At 47.6% G+C, this 19,591-nt stretch overlaps 1 protein-coding gene across 1 annotated transcript; it reads left to right on the forward strand.

Moving 5' to 3' along the window:
* Positions 1–2,458: 2,458 nt before the first annotated feature.
* Positions 2,459–4,205, forward strand: LOC119341382 (zealexin A1 synthase-like). The gene is made up of 2 exons (XM_037613258.1): positions 2,459–3,401; positions 3,479–4,205. Exons 1-2 carry the CDS (start codon positions 2,472–2,474, stop codon positions 4,130–4,132), a joined length of 1,584 nt encoding a protein of 527 aa, XP_037469155.1. The 5' UTR covers positions 2,459–2,471; the 3' UTR covers positions 4,133–4,205.
* The last annotated feature ends 15,386 nt before the right edge of the window (positions 4,206–19,591 follow it).

The raw sequence follows: 19,591 nt of genomic DNA on the forward strand, positions 1-19,591 counted from the left end.
TTAGTCCGGCCCATATCACATAGCCCGGACGCCCGAGGACCCCTTAGTCCAGGACTCCCTCAGTGACCTAGCTCGTGCACTCTAGTAACCTGAAACAACTTTCTTTTATATGATATCCTCTTTTTCCACCCACCACATGCCCTTTGCGGATGGTTCATAAACCGTGATGTTCATGAATTGCTTTGCTTCTTGGCTGCACGCTAAGGGCGCAACAGGTTATCTAGTGTTAATATGGGTCATGTGGGGGTTCATGTTAATGTCAGGATTGGGTCTTGCTTTTAGACCCTTAGGGTGTGTTCAGTTGCTGTCATCAGGTGGAACGTCATGGGTCCGTCCGGTTCCTATAGCCCATTCCCATGTTTAGTTAGTCGAACGGACCGGAACCCACCAATCCCAGAAAACGGAATATTCGCACTATATGCGGAACCGAGGGATACCTCCAATTCGGGCGGACGACAAGGGACGAGCCCCTCGCACGCACCTAGCCCTATCCTCTCGCGACTCCCTCTCTGAGCGCCGCCAACCCTCCCGCGTCGCCCCCACATCTCGATCTGCCCCCTTTACCCCTCTCCGGCACCGAATCCCTCTCGTCCCCGTCGTCTCTCCTCCGTCATGGCGCGCATCAGGATCTCCGCGGCGACCTAGCAGAGGGTGGGGACTTGCAGCGGGGCAGGGGACTGGCAGGGGCGGCCACCTTCAGCGGGGCGGCAACTGGCGGCGCGGCGGCGAACTAGCAGGGGTGGCCACTTGCAGCGGCGAGCCGAGTTGCAGCGGGACGGCCGGAGCGCAAGGAACGACCGGTGCGGCTGTTGTGTCTGGTTCTGCTGCTAGCAGTGAAGGGATGGTACGTCTGGTTTTCCTGCTAGCAGCGAACGAGCAGTGAAGGCACTTGTTGTTGGATGATTTGGTATTGTGAACTCATGTATGGCAGTGAACTTGGCATGTATGCATGTATGGATATATTGTTATGTTGTTTTGTCTTCAAAATATAAATGAAATGCTGCCAAAATTTCAGATTTTATGGGGTTCCCTTTTTCATTCCATCTATCCAACCAAACGCAAGAACGGAACCAACCCGTTTCGCATTTTTGTTGGTACCAAACACAGGAATGAAATGGACCCATTACCATGGAATGGAACCATTCCATTCCGTTTCACTTGGTTCCTCAACTAAACACACCCTTAAAGGGTTGAGACAGAGGATGGCTTCTCAACCAAGTAGCAAGTAAATTGTATCGTGCGTTGCAGGGATGGAAACGTGGCGTTTTGTGGATCGTTGGTTAGGATTTCAGGTTTGCTGCTCTGTTAGTTGTTAGTATTACTGTTCTTTTTAGCTATGTTGGTTGTTAGTATTATTGTTCTTATGTAACCCAAAGTTTATACTTAGTCTGGAGTCTGGGTGCAACTGTGGTGTGCTTATGCTTGGTGTTGGCATTCCTTGCTGTAGGTTTGCTTATCTTTTGGCTCTGCTTGCTTGTGATCCAAACCCTTTTTATTATATATGTTAGTAGTTTGTATCATGGCTTGAACCAATTTTTTTTTGAGAAACAAATGGTTTCTTTAATAGAAATTGAAGGGGAGGCTCGTCTTTCAGTCAAAAAAGAAAAGAAAAGAAGGAAACATCTGTACCACGACCACACATCCAGCCCACGAGGCCACGGCTAGGAAGATTTGTGTTCAGCCCCCGCACAATGAAAGGATTTGTCTTCAGTAGCAACTTTTTTTGAGAGAGAGATTCTTCAGTGCAGCAACTCTGTTCAACCCCCGCAAAAAAAAAAGAGATTCTTCAGTGCAGCAACTCTGTTCGACCGAAGACCAGCTGATTTGGCCCACCAGTCGCTATAGACATTGGACGCGGTAGAGAGTAAAGACTATTCGGACGGTTACTAGTCTGTGTTGGTACCCCTCCAAAAAAAAAAACTAGTCTGTGTTGGTAGGACGAAAATGCATGCGCATGTAACATGTTGGATTATTTAGCTCCCACCTCCCACACGATTGTCGTCATTTTTTCTTGATGATCTAGACTTACGAAGGTGGAAAAGAGATGTAGTACGTGCTAGTTTCGTTTTCTTGCATGACTTGTTTGCATACACCATAACCACAGTATACCAGTCTCCAACACGTAGTTGGATTGGAGACCAGCTGATTTCGCTCACCAGTCGCTATTTTTTGACTAGATAGTAGAGACTATTCAGACGGTTACAAGTCTGATGGTAGGACGAAAATGCATGCACATGTTGGATTGTTTAGCCCCAGTACGTTTGTGGTTATTTCTACATGATCTGGACGTCCGAAGATGGCAGGAAGGAAGCCATGTGTGCTTGCTATATCTGTTTTCTTGCATGCATGCATGCATGCATGACTTGTCTGCAGTGCAGCAGCTCCATCTACAGTCTAGAGCGCACTATAAATATACTAGTTCAGCACGTAGTTGGAGAGAGCACCTGATTTGGCCCACGGCCATTGTCGCCATGGACATGGACCAACTCTGCTTGATGGCCTTAGCCACGATTCTCCTGACGTTTATTCTGAGGCAGGTTCTGGGCGGTAAGGGCACAGGAGCCAGGCTTCCTCCGGGTCCATGGAACCTCCCCGTCATCGGCAGCCTCCACCACCTGGTCGCCACGAAGCTGCCGCCGCACCGCGCGCTGTTCCGCCTGTCGCGCCGGCACAGCCCGCTCATGCTGCTGAGGCTCGGCGAGGTGCCCAACGTCATCGTGTCCACCCCCGAGGCGGCGATGCTCGTGCTCAAGACCAACGACCTCACCTTCGCGACCCGTACCAGCGGCCCCACGCTGGACGTCGTCGGCAGCGCCAGCGAGGGCATCATCTTCGCGCCCTACGGCGAGCACTGGCGCCAGATGCGAAAGATCTGCGTCGTCGAGCTGCTCAGCGCGATGCAGGTGCGGCGCATCCAGTCCATCATGCAGGCCGAGATCGCGCACCTCGTGGAGTCGGTCGTCGCCGCGTCCTCTGCCTCGCCGTCCTCTGCCTCGCCGTCCTCCGGCTCCGCCGTCATCGATGTCGGCAAGGGGCTGGCCAGGCTGACCAACAGCGTCATCGCGAGGGCGGTGTTCGGCGGCAAGTCTCGGCAGCAGGAGGCGTACCTCCGGGAGCTCGACGTAATGGCGATTCTCGGGGGAGGGTTCAGCTTGGTGGACCTTTTCCCGTCGTCCCGGCTGGTGCGGTGGCTGAGCAGCTCCGGCCGCGCCATGAGGAGGCTCCACTCCCGGATGCAGAGCATCCTAGGAGACATCATCCAAGATCGAAAGGAGACCAAAGTACCGAATGCTGCTACCGCTAGAGACAACGAGGACCTGCTGGACGTGCTCCTCAGGCTGGGCAAGGAAGACACCCTCAGTTTCCCTCTCACGTCCGAGATCATCAGCGCCGTCATCTTTGTAAGCGATTCTGCTTCACTAATTTGCAACCTTCTCTAGATAGCGTTGATTGGTGCTCACAGAATATATTGTTTCAGGATATATTTTCAGCTGCTACGGACACCACGGCTGCCACGCTAGAATGGGCCATGGCAGAGCTCGTCCGCAACCCGCAGGCAATGGCAAGGGCGAAACTTGAAGTCCGACAGATGCTCGGGCATCGCCGCAGCTCCAACATCACGAGCGCCGACCTCGTCGGCCTGCACTATCTTCGGATGGTCATCAAGGAAACGCTGAGGCTGCACCCCTCCGCGCCGCTGATCCACCGGGCGAGCCAGGAGAATTGCCGGGTCATGGGCTACGACATACCCAAGGGCACCGCCGTCATGATAAACGCCTTCGCAGTGGGGAGGGACACGGCGCACTGGGGAGCGGACGCCGCGGAGTTCAGGCCGGAGAGGTTCGAGGGCATGAGCGTGGAGTACAGCTCGCAAGGGCCGCACATGGAGTACATCCCGTTTGGAGCTGGCCGTAGGCAGTGCCCTGGAGCCCTGTTCGCGACCACCATGCTCGAGCTCGTGTTGGCCAACCTGCTGTATCACTTTGACTGGGCGATTCCCGGTGGGGCAGGCCCGGAGACGCTGGACATGGGCGAGGTGTTTGGGATCATCGTGCATACTAGGTCCAGCCTGCACCTGCAGGCATCCTCAGCATGCTATCTACAAGACCAGACCATCGGTGAACTGTCCTAGAAATTATTCACAGACAATACTGTTAAAACATCCCACAAGTTTTATCTGTTGAGCAACCAAGTTGTAATAATACACCAAATAATGTTTATTCCTTCAATATTTGTGAACTATGTGTGTAGTATGTACCATCAATTTATTATAGTATTGTTAATTTTCCTTTGACTGATTTAATTTGGCTCCATTCGAGGGTTTTTTTTTTTTTGCACTTTAGCTATATGTAAGTTGCCTAATTTTTGAATTTGAGTCAGTCGATTTTTGTGTCCATTCATTGCTGCTCCAAGATTCGTGCACCTTTTTCGGGCTGAATATTTTTGACTAATCGTTGTTTTAACTCAGACGATTCCTTAACAGGCTGAAGCCACTAATTTAAGTGCAAAGTTGTGTGCATTTTTTTCTTAATGAGTAATACCGATGCCACTAATTCAATCTTCCTTAGAAAACTTTATTTATTGTTTATTGTTCTTTTATATTTTATTTTATCTCTTTTATAGAGTAATACCAATGCTAAATCAACCCTTCTTTAAAAAAATGAAATTTTCACTATTATATGCTTATTCTTGCATATTGTAATGAACACAAATTTATTTTTAAATTATGTGCAAATTTTTTTCATTATTCTTTTATGCTTTTGCTTTCTTTCTTCTTAAAAGGGTAATACCAATGTCTCTAATTTATTTATTTTCTTATGTGCAAATTTACAGATTCTCTCTCATTCATTAGTCATTAGTGGCAATATCGGAGTGATTTTCTCGGGATTTCCAAGATTACCCGGTTGATGATTGGCCTTTTGATGGCCCATATGTTTCTTCAACATCTTGCAAGCTCATTTGTGTTTCCCATGGGGCTACAAGTATTGGGTTACATGCTGAATACATATGATGATCCTTCTCGGCTATTTTGTTGCAGCCAGGCGAGATTTGTTGCACACACATTTTGTGTTGCATGGGTGTGTTTGAAATGTCATGATGTTTTGTTGTAGGGTGGAACCCTAATTGGTGATCTTTCACGAATTGGAGAGGAGTCCACAAAGAAAACAAAGAACATGGGGAAGAACGGGGAGAAATCATAAGAGGAACACTTAAGAACAAGTCCAATCACACATCCACCAGACTCACGTCCACACAAGATCCACAAAGGTACATGAACAACAAAGGGAACAAGGATACATGGTAAAGTTCATTCCAAATCCTATGAAGGAGATGAGGTCTTGAATCCGAGATGGATCTTCCCTAGAAGGGGTCTTGATATCCACTGTCGATCTTCTCCTAGGAGGTCTTAATCTTCATGGGAGAGGGGTTGATAGGAGCAAAGCTCCCTAGATCTCAAATATACTTTGCTAACCCTAACAAATGACCTAGGTACGAAATATATAGGTGGTTGCACGAGAGGGACGAAGTGGAGGGCAAAACGGGCATTCCCCGTCCAGCTCGCGGGCAGGCCCGTGCGCACGGGCTAAAGTACCCCCATGGGCATGGTACACGCCCATGCGCATGGGGTCCAGGGGCTCATGCGCACGGGGTATCCAGAAAGTCTCTCGATAGCTCGTTGCTACTTGTGAGCTGTGTTGGGATTTTCCCCGAAGAGGAAGGGTGAAGCAATATAGCAGCTGATAAGTATTTCCCTCGGTGAGAACCAAGGTTTATCGAACCAAAAGGAGAACCACGAAAATCCTAGTGATAAGAGGGTTGTCAATCCCTTTGAACTCGTTACTTGCAAGGATCAAATCTTGTATATGTAGATAGATAAATTGCAAAACAAAATAAAAGAGTAAAATTGCAGCAAGGTATTTTTGTTTTAGTAATATGATTAAAGTAGAGCCGGAGGCCATAACTTTCACTAGAGGCTTCTCTCTCGAAACAATAGCATACGGTGGGTTGATAAATTACTGTTGGGGAATTGATAGAAAAACGCATAGTTATGATGTTATTCATGACAATGATCATGTACATAGGCATCACGTCTGTGACAAGTAGACCGACTCCTCCTGCATCTACTACTATTACTCCACTTCGAGAGAGCTTCTATGCTTGCCTCTCTAGGTATTAAGTTCATAACAAACATAGTAATGCACCCGCAAAAAACCATAGTAATGCATGAGTTATGATGATATGACTAGATTATTGAAGGCGCGCGTTGCTGCGCCCATCTACTTTGGCACTACAATGTTAGTGATAGAAGGAATTATATTACAAGTATTTTACTCTAGCAAAGTTAGTATATGAATTATGATATAACACGTAACTTAATTAGTATTTTTTTGTAGGAATATGTTAATGGAGTCCAACCAGGCAGTGACACAGCAATTTTGCGTGTGATACAAAATTTTAACATTATTAGGCCCCATACCATATATGTAGAAAGATATTATTATTATTATCATCATCAATCAATTATTAAGTTAGTAACTGATTCTCAAACAAATAAATAGGTGGTATTTTCCCCATAAATCACATCTTGCCCCAAAAAAAATTGTTCTCTATTAATATGTTGACGCCCGAACACACGTACGTTGCCATGCACATCTATTTTTCCGGTAGCATACAAGGAAATTATTTAAATATATACAATGAAGATAAATCACCAAAGCCTGACCATAGGTGTGTTCTTATATGCTACAAGTTTTAGCGAAAACACAGAGAACTCTGAAGGTGACACACTATCAGCGGTGAACGACCTCTCTAAGCACTAAAATCATAAGCACATAGGTCACCTTGTGCAATCTTGGTTTCTCTTGTTGACTGTACTTGGTTGGTTGTTTGACCTTCTGAGCATAAGGCACACATTTCCTTATTTTACTGTAGTTTATCGATTGGTGGTTGTATAAACTGATAAATTCATCAAAATTTAGTAGTTTCGGTCCTCTACACCATACAAATATATTGAGCGACAAAACAATACTCCCTCCGTTTCTTTTTAGTCCGCATATAAGGTTTGGTCAAAGTCAAGCATTATAGAGTTTGACTAACTTTATATTAAAAAATATAAACATTCACAATATAAAATCAATATATTCAGATGCACCATGAAACATATTTTCATACTATATAGTTTTAGTACTGTAGATGTTCATAATTTTTTATGTAAATTTGGTCAAACTTTGTGGAGTTTGACTTTGACCAAATCTTATATGCGGAGTAAAAAGAAACGGAGGGAGTACATATACCAATTGAACAACCATTGCTTCCAAAGCTTTAAGAAGAGTATTTCTTCAGATATAAAGCCTGAATTCATTCGCAAAAAAAGAGCTTGAATTATAATCCTCCGTGATTATTGAGGCTAAAGTTCAATACTATGATAGTTTCTTTGTGCAAATATATATTACATGTGTATAAAGGTAAGCTTTGCATTATCCAAATGGTCCACGTATGCCAAACAAATTGCTCAATGCAGCACACTTAGAAATATTTTAGTTGACCATTTAATTTGACCACACAATCACAAGTATGCCATAGAGTTAATTTATATTTCACAAAATAGTTACACACAAGCATGCTTACTAAAAAATGCATTATCATATCATGCACTGACATATATCAGCAGCTCCGAAAAACTTGCAGAAGCAAAAATAGAATGCAATAGAATAAAACTTACTGTTGAAGTACAAGGAGACCAGTTCATATCTAAAATCATCACCTACATGTAGCCGTATTAACATCACAACGTCGGTGAGGGTAATCTTCTAAAACAATGTGGGTAATAATCTAAAAGGTATTTGTATTGTTTAAGGATTGGGCGATGTCAAGAATATATCATGATGTGAAATTAGCACAAACTTTTGGAATTCGCTAAATCAAGTCAAAGAAAAGTAACTTATGTAGTAAGTGTTATGATGACCTCCATGGCTAGCATCTACCTCCAGATCAACTCCTCCCGTGAAAGGTTGCCTCAGAGTACTTCAGCTCCCCCGCTGCAATCACATCATATTTCTCATGAAGACCAAGTTATAAACTCATACTTCAAATACATAAAAATTGGACTGGCATGCACAAACTACATTTAAATTAAGCCTAATGCCATTAATAATTGTGTATACAAGCAAGCCGAGTGGTAAGACATATAGCAATAGCATAACTTGGCATGGAAAAAGCATATGATGACACACACACACACACACACACACACACACACACACAATTATCATGACGAATGAAAGTATACAAACTACATGTATTTTTTGCAAAATATACAACTACGTATACAACTACTAAGAATATTCAAAACTGTAAATCTTGTCACTTCCACTTGTCAACATTATTTGTCCATATTGATTCCTTCAATGCAAAGCATAGGCATAGTTGGCATGGTCATACATTCTACATGGGATATTGAATTTAAGATTCTTTCTGTATGAGTAAACAGTATAGAAAATAACGTCCTTTCCTAAAAGAAAAATAAATAAAATTGTAACATTTGATAGGCACAAATCAGCAAAGTCGACATATTCTGTACAATTACAATAATAAAGGAACCTTGGAATATATTGCTACAGTACAGAAAATAGCTTCCTTTCATAAAAGAAAAATGGATAAAATCTTAACACTTGATAGGCACAAATCAATAAAGTCGACGTATGCTATACATTAATAAAAAAAGTCTTCACGTGTTATTTTCTTCAGACAAACGAATATATCTTGTACGTACATTAATAAAATAATACATTCACATTTATTTTCTTTAGCCATGTGAACAACTGAAGGAACAAATTTTCTCCGTGAGCATTATTCGTGTGAACCCAAAATTAAGCATAATTAACAATCACGCAGCCATCCATGAGAAATTTGTGGCACATAAAAAAATTTGTGGGAGGGGGCAGGGGGTGCTCACCGTGGTCCTCCCAGCCACCACTTTGTCGACCTTTCTCACACCTGCCTCACGAATCCACACCAACCAGCGGCAAGGTGTGCGTGTGTGCTCATAATCCACACCAACCATCTCAAGTTTCTGCAATATTTTTCAAAATTATGAAACATAAAACTAAAGTTGCATAAGCTGGCGAAAATATTAGACATAAAAAATGTTGTAACAAATTGAATATAGTTTTGAGCCTCTTGTTTGGTTTCATCTATACGCCGCATTCAACATGGATCAGTATATGAAATACCAATTAGCTTGGACTAATGAGTAGCTAGAGCATGTGTGAAATCTAAAATGAATCAAGAGCCATCTGAAAAATTAACAGGTAAGCCTGATCAAAAAATACTTACATGAATCAAGAGACATCTTCCAGAAGGCCAAATAAGCATATACATGCCAGCAGGATTCAGAAAGCCACAGAGGAGACAGGGGGCAGGAAGAAAACAGGCACATGAGTACAGTACAGACTAATGCAGACAGGCAGAAAATCTATGACTTCTGGTTGACTGGACCGTGTACCTCTGCTGCTTAGAAATTGGATATGTGTAGAGATGGCAATACAACCAGGAACTCAATTACTTGAACTGAAGATCAAATATCCACATTAGAATCCCCATATGCGAAACTGAATCCGCACAGTATATACAAATAGTTACATGACTGACGTGTAAATTAGTACTGTGAAGTAGGAGTTCAACCACAGTACCTTGTATCAAAAAATCATACATATGAAATGAAAGGGGAAGGGAAACGTGGAAGCTTACCATACTGGTCACCGGCCAACGAACACAACGCGAAGACAACGACTGCAAAAATTGATAGAACTGAAGGGATAATCCTAGTGCCTGGTTGTGGTTAAATTCAGAATGGGCGTTAGCGGCATCATCATGAAGTGAAATGGAATTAGGTGTGTAGGGCAGAGTTTCGCGATATACCTTAGCCTTGACCTTCTCCCTGCGGCCAGCTGTCAAATGCATCGATAGCCAGGACATCAAACTGGAATCAGGACAGAACAGGTCTTGACCGCGCCGTTGTCGTCGCCTGCCCATTACCTTCAAGGACGTCTTCATCAAGGGGCATCCGCCGCCGCCTCAATAGGGTTGCGAGTGTAGTGTTGCCCCTTCGCATCTTCCTTGCGCATCGGCGGCATCTCGCTCAAGCTGGCAGCACATCAATGATTCACCCTCGGTCATAAGAGGGAAGGGATCAGGAGGGATGAGGTTTGGGGATGAGTGGAAACGACGGCTGCAAGAGTAGCAGCGGCCAAGAGGGAAGAGGAGATCAGCAGAGGCGGCTGTCGTGGTTCTAAGTCTGACAGTAGAATGAGGGGTAAGTATGAGAAGGCAAGGTCCTAGCTATGGAGTAGTTGTACACACGAGTGTTTAGCGAGTTCAGGCCCTTCTCTGAGGAAGTAACAGCCCTACGTCTCGGAGCCCGGAGGCGGTCGACTGATCTCTGTGTATATGAGTTACAGGGGTGCGAACCCTTCTACCAGTGGAGGGGGGTGGCTTATATAGAGGACGCCAGGACCCCAGCCAGCCCACGTAGAGGAGGGTTAAAGTACATTAAGGCTGGGCGTTACTGGTAACGCCACACATAAAGTGTCATCATGACCATTAAGACTATTCAATTACACACCGTTTGGATGCAGAGTAGATCCTGAACTTCTGATGGTCGAGTGCATCTTCATGGTCGAGTGTCTTCTAGCCAGTCGAGTGGAGTCTCCCTTGGTCGAGTGGAACTTCTCTTGGTCGACAGGAAGGTAGCTTCGTATGATGATGTCCTTGGGCATGGTATCCTAGATAGGTCCATGACCCTACCCTAGGTACATAACCTCGTCATTAGCACCCAAATGGATCGAGGTTCGAGTGAGGAAGGAGTTGACGATTTTCTCCGACTTGTTTATTGTACTTTGATTATGTCGTATCTTGGATCGGCGATTCTTCCTTCAGCGTTGGCGTCGACTTTTACTTCAGTCGCCTTGATCCATTCTTATCATTTATCGAGTGAACTTTTGAACTTTGGTGAACTTCCGAGCGACGGATCGCGGGAAGGATATCGTCTGACAAATTGATCTGCTGTTAGCAGATTTTGCGGGATCTGAAATTTGGGAAGCGCGCGAAGTGGGGCGATCCGCAGCAATCGGGCGGGATAAGGCATGGACGCCTCGATTTCTGCGCCGCCTTTTTCGCCATGTATCGTACGTGTGTGACTGTTTCGGGATGTGACAGATCTGCTCGGACCCACTCGTCAGCCACTCGGAAGCGCCCTTATATAAAGCGTTGGGGGTGAGTTTTTGAACAGTGCCTCCCCATTCTCCTCTCTTCCCTCTCTGCCTCCGCCCACGGCGCCTGCTCCTACCTCCGCCTTATCCACCTCTCGAGCGCTTCGCCGGCGATAATGGTGAAGAAGAAGACGGCGGCTCTAGAGCGTGCAAAGAAGGCGACGGCGACGGGGCAAGCGAAGGGGAGACCATCCAGTCGGGGCGGATCTTCGTCGAGGTCCCGCCTGCCGAAGGGTTGGGTCCAAGGGGATTGGATCCGCTCGACCATCACTGAGAAGGACCTCGACGACCTGGCCGATGAGGGACTGATCCCCCACGGGTCAGCGAGGCTCCCGGGGTCCGAGTGTCAACTGCAGCCGCAGGAGGGTGAGTGCGTTCTCTTAGCCACTCACGTAGATCGTGGTTTTTCTCTGCCGCCGAGTGTGTTCTTCCGTGGTTTCTGAATTTCTTTGGGGCGCAACTCCACCATTTCAATCCCAATTCCATCGCCTATCTTGCTGCCTTTGTGTCCATGTGCGAGAACTTCCTGGGTTGTCGACTGCACTGGGGTCTCTTCAAGCACATATTCACCTGTCGGTCGCAGACAGTAAGAAAGGCAAGCCCGGGTGATGAGAGGACCAAGGTTATACAGATGTGCGGGGGTCTTGGGATCCAGTTGAGGAATAAGAGCACTTTCCCGGCCATGACCCTTCCTGAGTCGGTCAGAGGGTGGCAGTCGACTTGGTTCTACTGCCAAGACGAGTCGATGCAGGGGCAGTCGATTGGTCTCCCTCCGTTCTCCATGGTCCGAGTGGACAAACCGTCTTCTCTGAAGGTGCTTCCTGAGGAGAAAGCCGAGGTAAAAATGTTGGTGGAGCGCGTGGTCCAACTCGTTCGGGACGGAGTGACGGGCATGGATCTTCTGGAAGTCTTCCTTAGGCGGCGTATCCAACCGCTCCAGTACCGAGGCCACCCGATGTGGCTGTACTGCGATACTGAAGACACCACTCGGGTCCATCCAGAGGCAGTCGACGACGCCACGCTGGAGAGGTGGGTGGCCGCCATCACAGGGAACAAGGACAACCCTCGAGGGGCGAGGAGGATCCCGCCACTCGACTGTACCTATACGCCGGACAAGGTATGGCCGCTTATCTCCGAGCGTAAATTTGTTTCATCCATTCTTCTTTGTTGCGAATTGGTCGGTTGATCTTTGTCTTGCTTTGTTGCTTGTCTGACAGGCCACCACTGAATTGTACTCGATGCCCAATGGTGCGCAGATGCCGACTGAGGAGGGGGAAGGAAGCGGGGGAGAAAGCCCGGAGGAGTGGGATTCGGATGCTGACGGCGACGACGAGGTTGACGACTCTGGTGAGGAGGAAGAAGAGGAGGAGGAGGAGGAAGTTGCACCTCCCCGCTCGGAAAGACGCTCGAAGCTTGCCCATGATCCAGCGACTGAGCGGGGTAAGAGGGCCGCGACCGCTTCCCAGTCGACCAAGCACCCTCGGACCACTTCTCTGGCGCCGACTGAGAAGGCTCCGAAGAAATCTCGAGTGGTACCATCGAAGCCCGCAAAGGTCTTGCCGAAGATGAAGATGGTGATCCCCACTATCTCAGGGTAATGGTAGTTTTGAGCTTTCCCTGTTTCATGAACTTGTTCTTGGTCGACTCATGGGCCAATCGACTGGCTTTTGGAACTGCAGCACTGCTACTTCTGAAACTTCGGCCAAGGCTGAAGACCACGAGATGGAGGATGCTGTTACCTCGCAACCAGGTATGATTCTTGTGACGCCGTTTTCAGTCGACTGACTTATTGTCTCTAATTTTGATTCTTTCTGCAGCTTCATCTAACATTGTTATTGACCTTCCTGACGACGACGAAGAACCACCGAGGCAAAGGAGGAGCAAGAAAATGCCTGCTGGCAAGGCGACTCGAGATGTGCCTGCACCCGAGACGTTGATCGTGGAGGGAGACAACATCACTCGACCCACCGTAACCTTCGCGGTGCCGTTGACGAGTGCTCGCCCTTCATCGTCGAGTGCTGCTCAACCCTCGCTTTTCTCCACCTACCCCATTCCAGAAGACCAAGCTAGTGCTGCTAAAGAGGCGATACGCCAAGCGGGGGTCATGATGGAGCAAGTGAAGGCAATTCGAGAAGCCAGCCAAGCAGCCTATGACGCCAGTTCGGCACTCCAGAGTAATGTTCAGGTCAGTCAGTCACTGCCTGTTCTTCTTTTTGAAATTCCTAGAGTCTGTCCTACACCCACTGGGCGTGTGTCGATTGAAATTCCGGATTAGTGGGGGCACGCTGAGTGCACCCACTGGGTGTAGTCCCCAAGGCTATGGTGGACTGCTGGCAGTCGACCATAGTCTTTATGCTTTTGAGTTTTTCTTTACTCGACAAGGTCGAATATATTCATAGACCAGTGGGGGCACGCTGAGTGCACCCACTGGGTGTAGTCCCCGAGACTGTGGTCGACTGCTGGCAGTCGACTATAGTCTAAAGAACATTGCCTCTTTTTTTTTGTTGGTCGACTGGTCGACTCTTGATGAAACTAGTGGGGGCACGCTGAGTGCACCCACTGGGTGTAGTCCCCGAGACTATGGTCGAATGTTTGCATTCGGCCGTAGTCTTAGAAACGCTATGATTTTTCCTTACTCACTCGGAAGTGAATTGTCTTTGACATCTGTCGATTGGTTCTTCGTAGAAATCCTGTGACCTTGCGGCTCGTTATACTGAGTTGGAGAACAAACACATTCAGCTCGAGCTCGATCTGAAACTGGCCCAAGAGAACTTGACGAAGGCGAAGGAGGAAGCTAAAGGTATGCTTGGTGAGGCTTTTGACGACTGCCTTTGCCTCTCACTTGTTTCCGAATCTAATCTCACTGTAATTTTGTAGGCAAAGTGAGGGACGCCCTGAAGAAACAAGAGCTTGACTTGGCTGAGATGCAAAAAAAACTGCTTTAGAGAAGACCAGGCTAGCGGATGAGAAGCTGGCTTCAGTGACTAAGCTTGAAGAAGAAAACACCAATCTAAAAGCTGCTCTTGATGCTGCCAACCAGGAGGTCACTCGACTAAAAAGCGACAAGACCACCCTGAATGACAAGGCCAGCGAGTTGGAGAGAAAGAAGAATGATCTGGAGGCTTATCTGGGTGGACTCGCCAAGAAGTTGTTCCTCATGCTTGAAGGTAATCCTTTGTGTCAAACAAATATTTCAATTGTAACCTCTGACTGTTTGTCTTGACTCGGTGGTTGTGCTTGCAGAATTTTGTCAGAACTTTGAAGAGGAGACTGGTCGACTGGAAGTAAACCTGGACCCCATCAACTCTCCTGTGAAAGATGAAGTCGCCATGAATGTGCTATGACTTGAATCTCGTGTTGCTGTCGTCATCGATTATCTCGCAAGGCTGAAGGTCGCAACTTCCCGCATCGACACAACACTTTGGCCCAGAGAGACACTCCAGAACGACCTCGAGTCTCTGATGACTCGACTGAACGAGGTCCCAAGTCGAGTGCAAGAGTGGAAGAAGTCCTCGGCCAGGAGCGGCGCGGATGTTGCTCTATCTCTGGTCCGCGTTCACTGCAAGGATGCACGAGAGGACAAGCTGGTGGCTCTCAGGGTGGCCAACACCAAGAAGCACGATTTCAGATCTTTCATGGAGACCTTCATCGCTGCTGCCACTCGGATTGCAGATGGAATTGATCTGGACGAGTTTGTGGCACCTTCTAGCCCTCCACAGGAGGGGTAAAAACTTCTGAGCTTGATACTTTAAATTTGCCTCGGTATGCCGAGTGGGTTTTGTAACCGATAAACCTTAACAGGCTGAGCGCCTGAGCACTTTCGGTTCCGTTAGGTATTATCCGAACTTGGGTTCGTCACTGAATATGCTTGCGTTTGGTTTGAGGCATCCTTTGCAGGTTGAAGCAAAGCGCTTATTGCCATCGGCTTGCATCCTAATTCACTTAGGCGAGTACTGGGCTGTAGCTAAGTACCCGAGTGAGAGGTTTGCCCTCCACTCGGTAGGATTTTAGATACTTAGGGGAGCACTGGGCTGCAGCTAAGCCCCCCGAGTGGGAGGTCTGCTCTTCACTCGGTAGGATTTCAGATTCTTAGGGGAGCACTGGGTTGCAGCTAAGCTCCCGAGTGAGAGGTCTGCTCTTCACTCGGGAGGATTTCAGATTCTTAGGCGAGCACTGGGCTGCAACTAAGTCCCCGAGTGAGAGGTCTGCTCTCCACTCGGTAGGATTTCAGGCACTTAGGCGAGCACTGGGCTGCAGCTAAGCCCCCGAGTGGGAGGTCTGCTCTCCACTCGGTAGGATTTCAGACACTTAGGCGAACATTGGGCTGCAACTAAGCCCCCGAGTGGGAGGTCTGCTCTCCACTCGGTAGGATTTCAGGCACTTAGGCGAGCACTGGGCTGCAGCTAAGCCCCCGAGTGGGAGGTCTGCTCTCCACTCGGTAGGATTTCAGACACTTAGGCAAGCACTGGGTTGCAGCTAAGCCCCCGAGTGGGAGGTCTGCTCTCCACTCGGTAGGATTTCAGACACTTAGGCAAGCACTGGGCTGCAGCTAAGCCCCCGACTGGGAGGTCTACTCTCCACTCGGTAGGATTTTTGAATTGGTGGCGTAGCTCGGAAGGAGAGGGTAGCAGTCGACCTGCTCCTCGTCCTCCTTGCAGAACGCATGTTGTACTTAGGCGAGTTCTTGGACTGCAGCTAAGCCCCTGAGTGGAAGGCTGGCTTACCACTCAGTAGGATTTTATTTATCTTAGGCGAGTGCTCGGACTGCAGCTAAGCCTCCGAATGGAAGGCTGGCTTACCACTCGGTAGGATTTTATTTATCTTAGGCGAGTACTTGTACTGCAGCTAAGCCTCCGAGTGCAAGGCTGGCTTACCACTCGGTAGGATTTTATTTATCTTAGGCGAAACGTATTTCGCGGCTAAGCCTTCGTGTGGGAGACTGACTCGTCACTCGGTTAGGATTTGTTTTTACAGACTTAGGCGAATCGGATTCGCAGCTAAGCCACCCACTGGGGGATTGTTTTCTATGGACAAAAGTAATAACAATCACTGGGAAAACTATAAAGCTCTTGTCTTTGATAAATAAACTACAGGAGTACTTTTATTACAACTCATCCGAGTGAATACTTAAGTGTAAAAGGGGCGGAGAAGCTCCGCGTTCCAAGCTCGGGGCTCGTCAATCTGATGTTCGACATTGTAAAGACGGTATGCTCCATTGTGGAGAACCTTGGTGACAATGAAGGGACCTTCCCAAGAAGGAGCAAGCTTGTGTGGTTTTTGCTGGTCCACTCGGAGAACTAAATCTCCTTCCTGGAAGGCTCAACTCTTCACGTTTTTGGCGTGGAAGCGACGCAAGTCTTGTTGATAAATGGTCGACCTGATCAGAGACATCTCTCTTTCTTCCTCTAAAAGGTCGACTGCGTCCTGCCGCGCTTGTTCTGCTTCAGCTTCGGTGTAGAGCTCGACTCGGGGAGCGTTGTGGAGAAGATCACTCGGCAAGACTGCTTTAGCTCCGTAGACCAAGAAGAATGGAGTTCTTCCAGTCGACCGGTTAGGTGTGGTCCTTAACCCCCAAAGCACCGAGGGAAGTTCGTCAACCCATGCACCAGCCGCATGCTTGAGATCACGCATCAAACGGGGCTTCAACCCTTTGAGAATCAAACCGTTGGCTCGTTCTGCCTGTCCATTCGTCCTCGGATGGGCGACTGAAGCATAGTCGACTCGCGTGCCTTGAGACGTGCAGAAAGCTCTGAATTCTTCTGAATCGAAGTTTGACCCGTTATCAGTGATGATGCTGTGTGGGACTCCATATCTGAATATCAGTTCTCGGATGAAGCTGACAGCGGTACCAGCATCGAGGTTCTTGATGGGTTTGGCCTCAATCCACTTGGTAAACTTGTCGACTGCTACCAGCACATGTGTGAAACCGCTTCTTCCTGTTCTCAACGGGCCAACCATATCCAAACCCCATACAGCAAAGGGCCAAACGAGTGGTATAGTCTTCAAAGCTGACGCGGGCTTGTGTGACATATTGGAGTAAAATTGACATCCCTCACACTTGTCGACTATCTCTTTCGCCATTTCATTCGCTCTGGGCCAATAAAAACCAGCTCGGTATGCTTTGGCCACGATGGTCCGAGAAGACGCATGATGGCCACAGGTCCCCGAGTGGATGTCGTTGAGAATCATTCGACCTTCCTCTGGTGTTATACATTTCTGGCTGACTCCAGCCACACTTTCTCTGTATAATTGACCTCTCATGACGGTGAAGGCTTTGGACCGGCGGACGATCTCTTGAGCTTCTTCTTCATTCTCGGGGGTTCCTTCCTCAAAATATAGGCGATGTACGGCACTGTCCAATCGGGAGTGATGACCAAAACTTCCATGATCAAGTCAACCACCGCTGGGACCTCGACTTCAGTCGGATCTGTGGCGCTTTTAGGCTGCGGGGCTTCTTCAGTGAAAGGATCCTCTTGAACCGATGGTGTGTAGACATGTTCCAGAAACACGCCACTCGGAATGGCTTCCCTCTTGGAACCTATCTTCGCCAAGTCATCGGCCGCTTGATTTTTCAGTCGGGGAACGTGATGGAGTTCTAACCCTTCGAATTTCTTTTCAAGCTTCCTCACCGCATTGCAGTATCCAGTCATGGCTGGGCTTCTCACGTCCCATTCCTTCATCACCTGATTGACCACCAAATCTGAGTCGCCGTAAACCATAAGGCGACGGACGCCGAGTGAAATGGCCATGCGCAACCCATACAACAGTGCTTCATATTCTGCTTCATTGTTGGAGGAATCAAAGTGGATCTGGAGCACATATCTGAGCTTATCTCCTCAGGGAGAAACCAAAACTACCCCAGCACCAGAACCATTTAACATCTTAGAGCCATCAAAGAACATGGTCCAATGCTCCGAGTGAACTTGAGTCGGCTGCTGCTGTTCAATCCACTTGGCAAGGAAATCTGCTATAGCCTGGGACTTAATGGCTTTCTTTGCCTCAAATTTGATATCAAGGGGAAGGAGTTCAATCGCCCATTTAGCCACTCGACCAGTTGCATCTCTGTTGTGCAGAATCTCTGACAATGGTGCGTTGCTGACGACTGTAATGTCATGATCAGAGAAATAATGAGCAACCTTCTTCATGGTCATGTAGATCCCATATACGAGCTTCTGATAATGAGGATATCTTTGCTTCGATGGGGTCAAAACTTTAGAGAGATAATACACTGGGCGCTGAACTTTGAAGGCTTTCCCTTCTTCTTCCCGCTCGACCGTAAGTACTGTACTGACGACTTGTCCTGTGGCTGCAATATAAAGCAACAGAGGCTCTTTTCTGATTGGAGCAGCAAGCACCGGCTGGGTGGAGAGCAGAGTTTTTAACTCGGCAAACGCTGCATCAGCTTCTGGAGTCCACTCGAACTTGTCTGCCTTCTTCATCAGTCGGTAAAGGGGCAATGCCTTTTCACCGAGGCGAGAGATGAATCGACTTAACGCGGCCAAGCATCCAGTAAGCTTCTGGACATCGTGCACACGCACAGGGCGTTTCATTCAGAGTATGGTGCCAACTTTTTCTGGGTTAGCATCGATTCCTCGTTCGGAAACGAGAAAACCGAGTAACTTCCCGCCAGGTACTCCGAATGTGCACTTTGAAGGACTGAGCTTGATATCATACCTCCTGAGATTGGCAAATGTTTTAGCTAAGTCAGTCAACAGGTCGGAACCCTTTCGTGACTTGACCACGATATCATCCATGTATGCTTCCACATTCCGACTGATTTGAGTGAGTAAACACTTTTGAATCATTCTCATGAACATGGCTCCGGCATTCTTGAGGCCGAATGGCATGGTGATATAGTAGAAGCACCCGAATAGGGTGATGAAAGCTGTCTTGATTTCGTCGGGCCCATACAGACGGATCTGATGATACCCGGAATAAGCGTCTAGAAAAGACAATCTCTCGCACCCCGCGATCGAGTCGACAATTTGGTCGATGCGAGGGAGAGGAAAATGATCTTTCGGGCAGGCCCAATTGATATGTTTGAAATCAATGCACTTACGAAGGGAATTGCCCTTTTTGGGAACCATAACGACATTGGCGAGCCACTCGGAGTGGTATATTTCTCGGATGAACTCCGCTGCAAGGAGTCGAGCCACCTCTTCGCCAATGGCCTTTTTCTTCTGAACGGCGGACCGTCGAAGATGTTCTTTAACAGGTTTTGCCTTCGAATCGACTCTAAGGCGATGCTCAGCCAGTCCCCTGGGAACACCTGGCATGTCAGCTGGCTTCCATGCGAAGATGTCCCAGTTCTCACGGAGGAA

This window comes from Triticum dicoccoides, chromosome 7B (genome assembly GCF_002162155.2).
Source record: "Triticum dicoccoides isolate Atlit2015 ecotype Zavitan chromosome 7B, WEW_v2.0, whole genome shotgun sequence".
NCBI lineage: Eukaryota > Viridiplantae > Streptophyta > Magnoliopsida > Poales > Poaceae > Triticum > Triticum dicoccoides.

What these genes read in the sequence shown, in the direction of transcription:
- LOC119341382 (XM_037613258.1), top strand. Translation starts at nt 2,472, where the DNA reads ATGGACATGGACCAACTCTGCTTGATGGCCTTAGCCACGATTCTCCTG. An exon ending in TCATCAGCGCCGTCATCTTT is followed by an intron (nt 3,402 to 3,478) that starts GTAAGCGATTCT and finishes ATATTGTTTCAG; the next exon opens with GATATATTTTCAGCTGCTAC.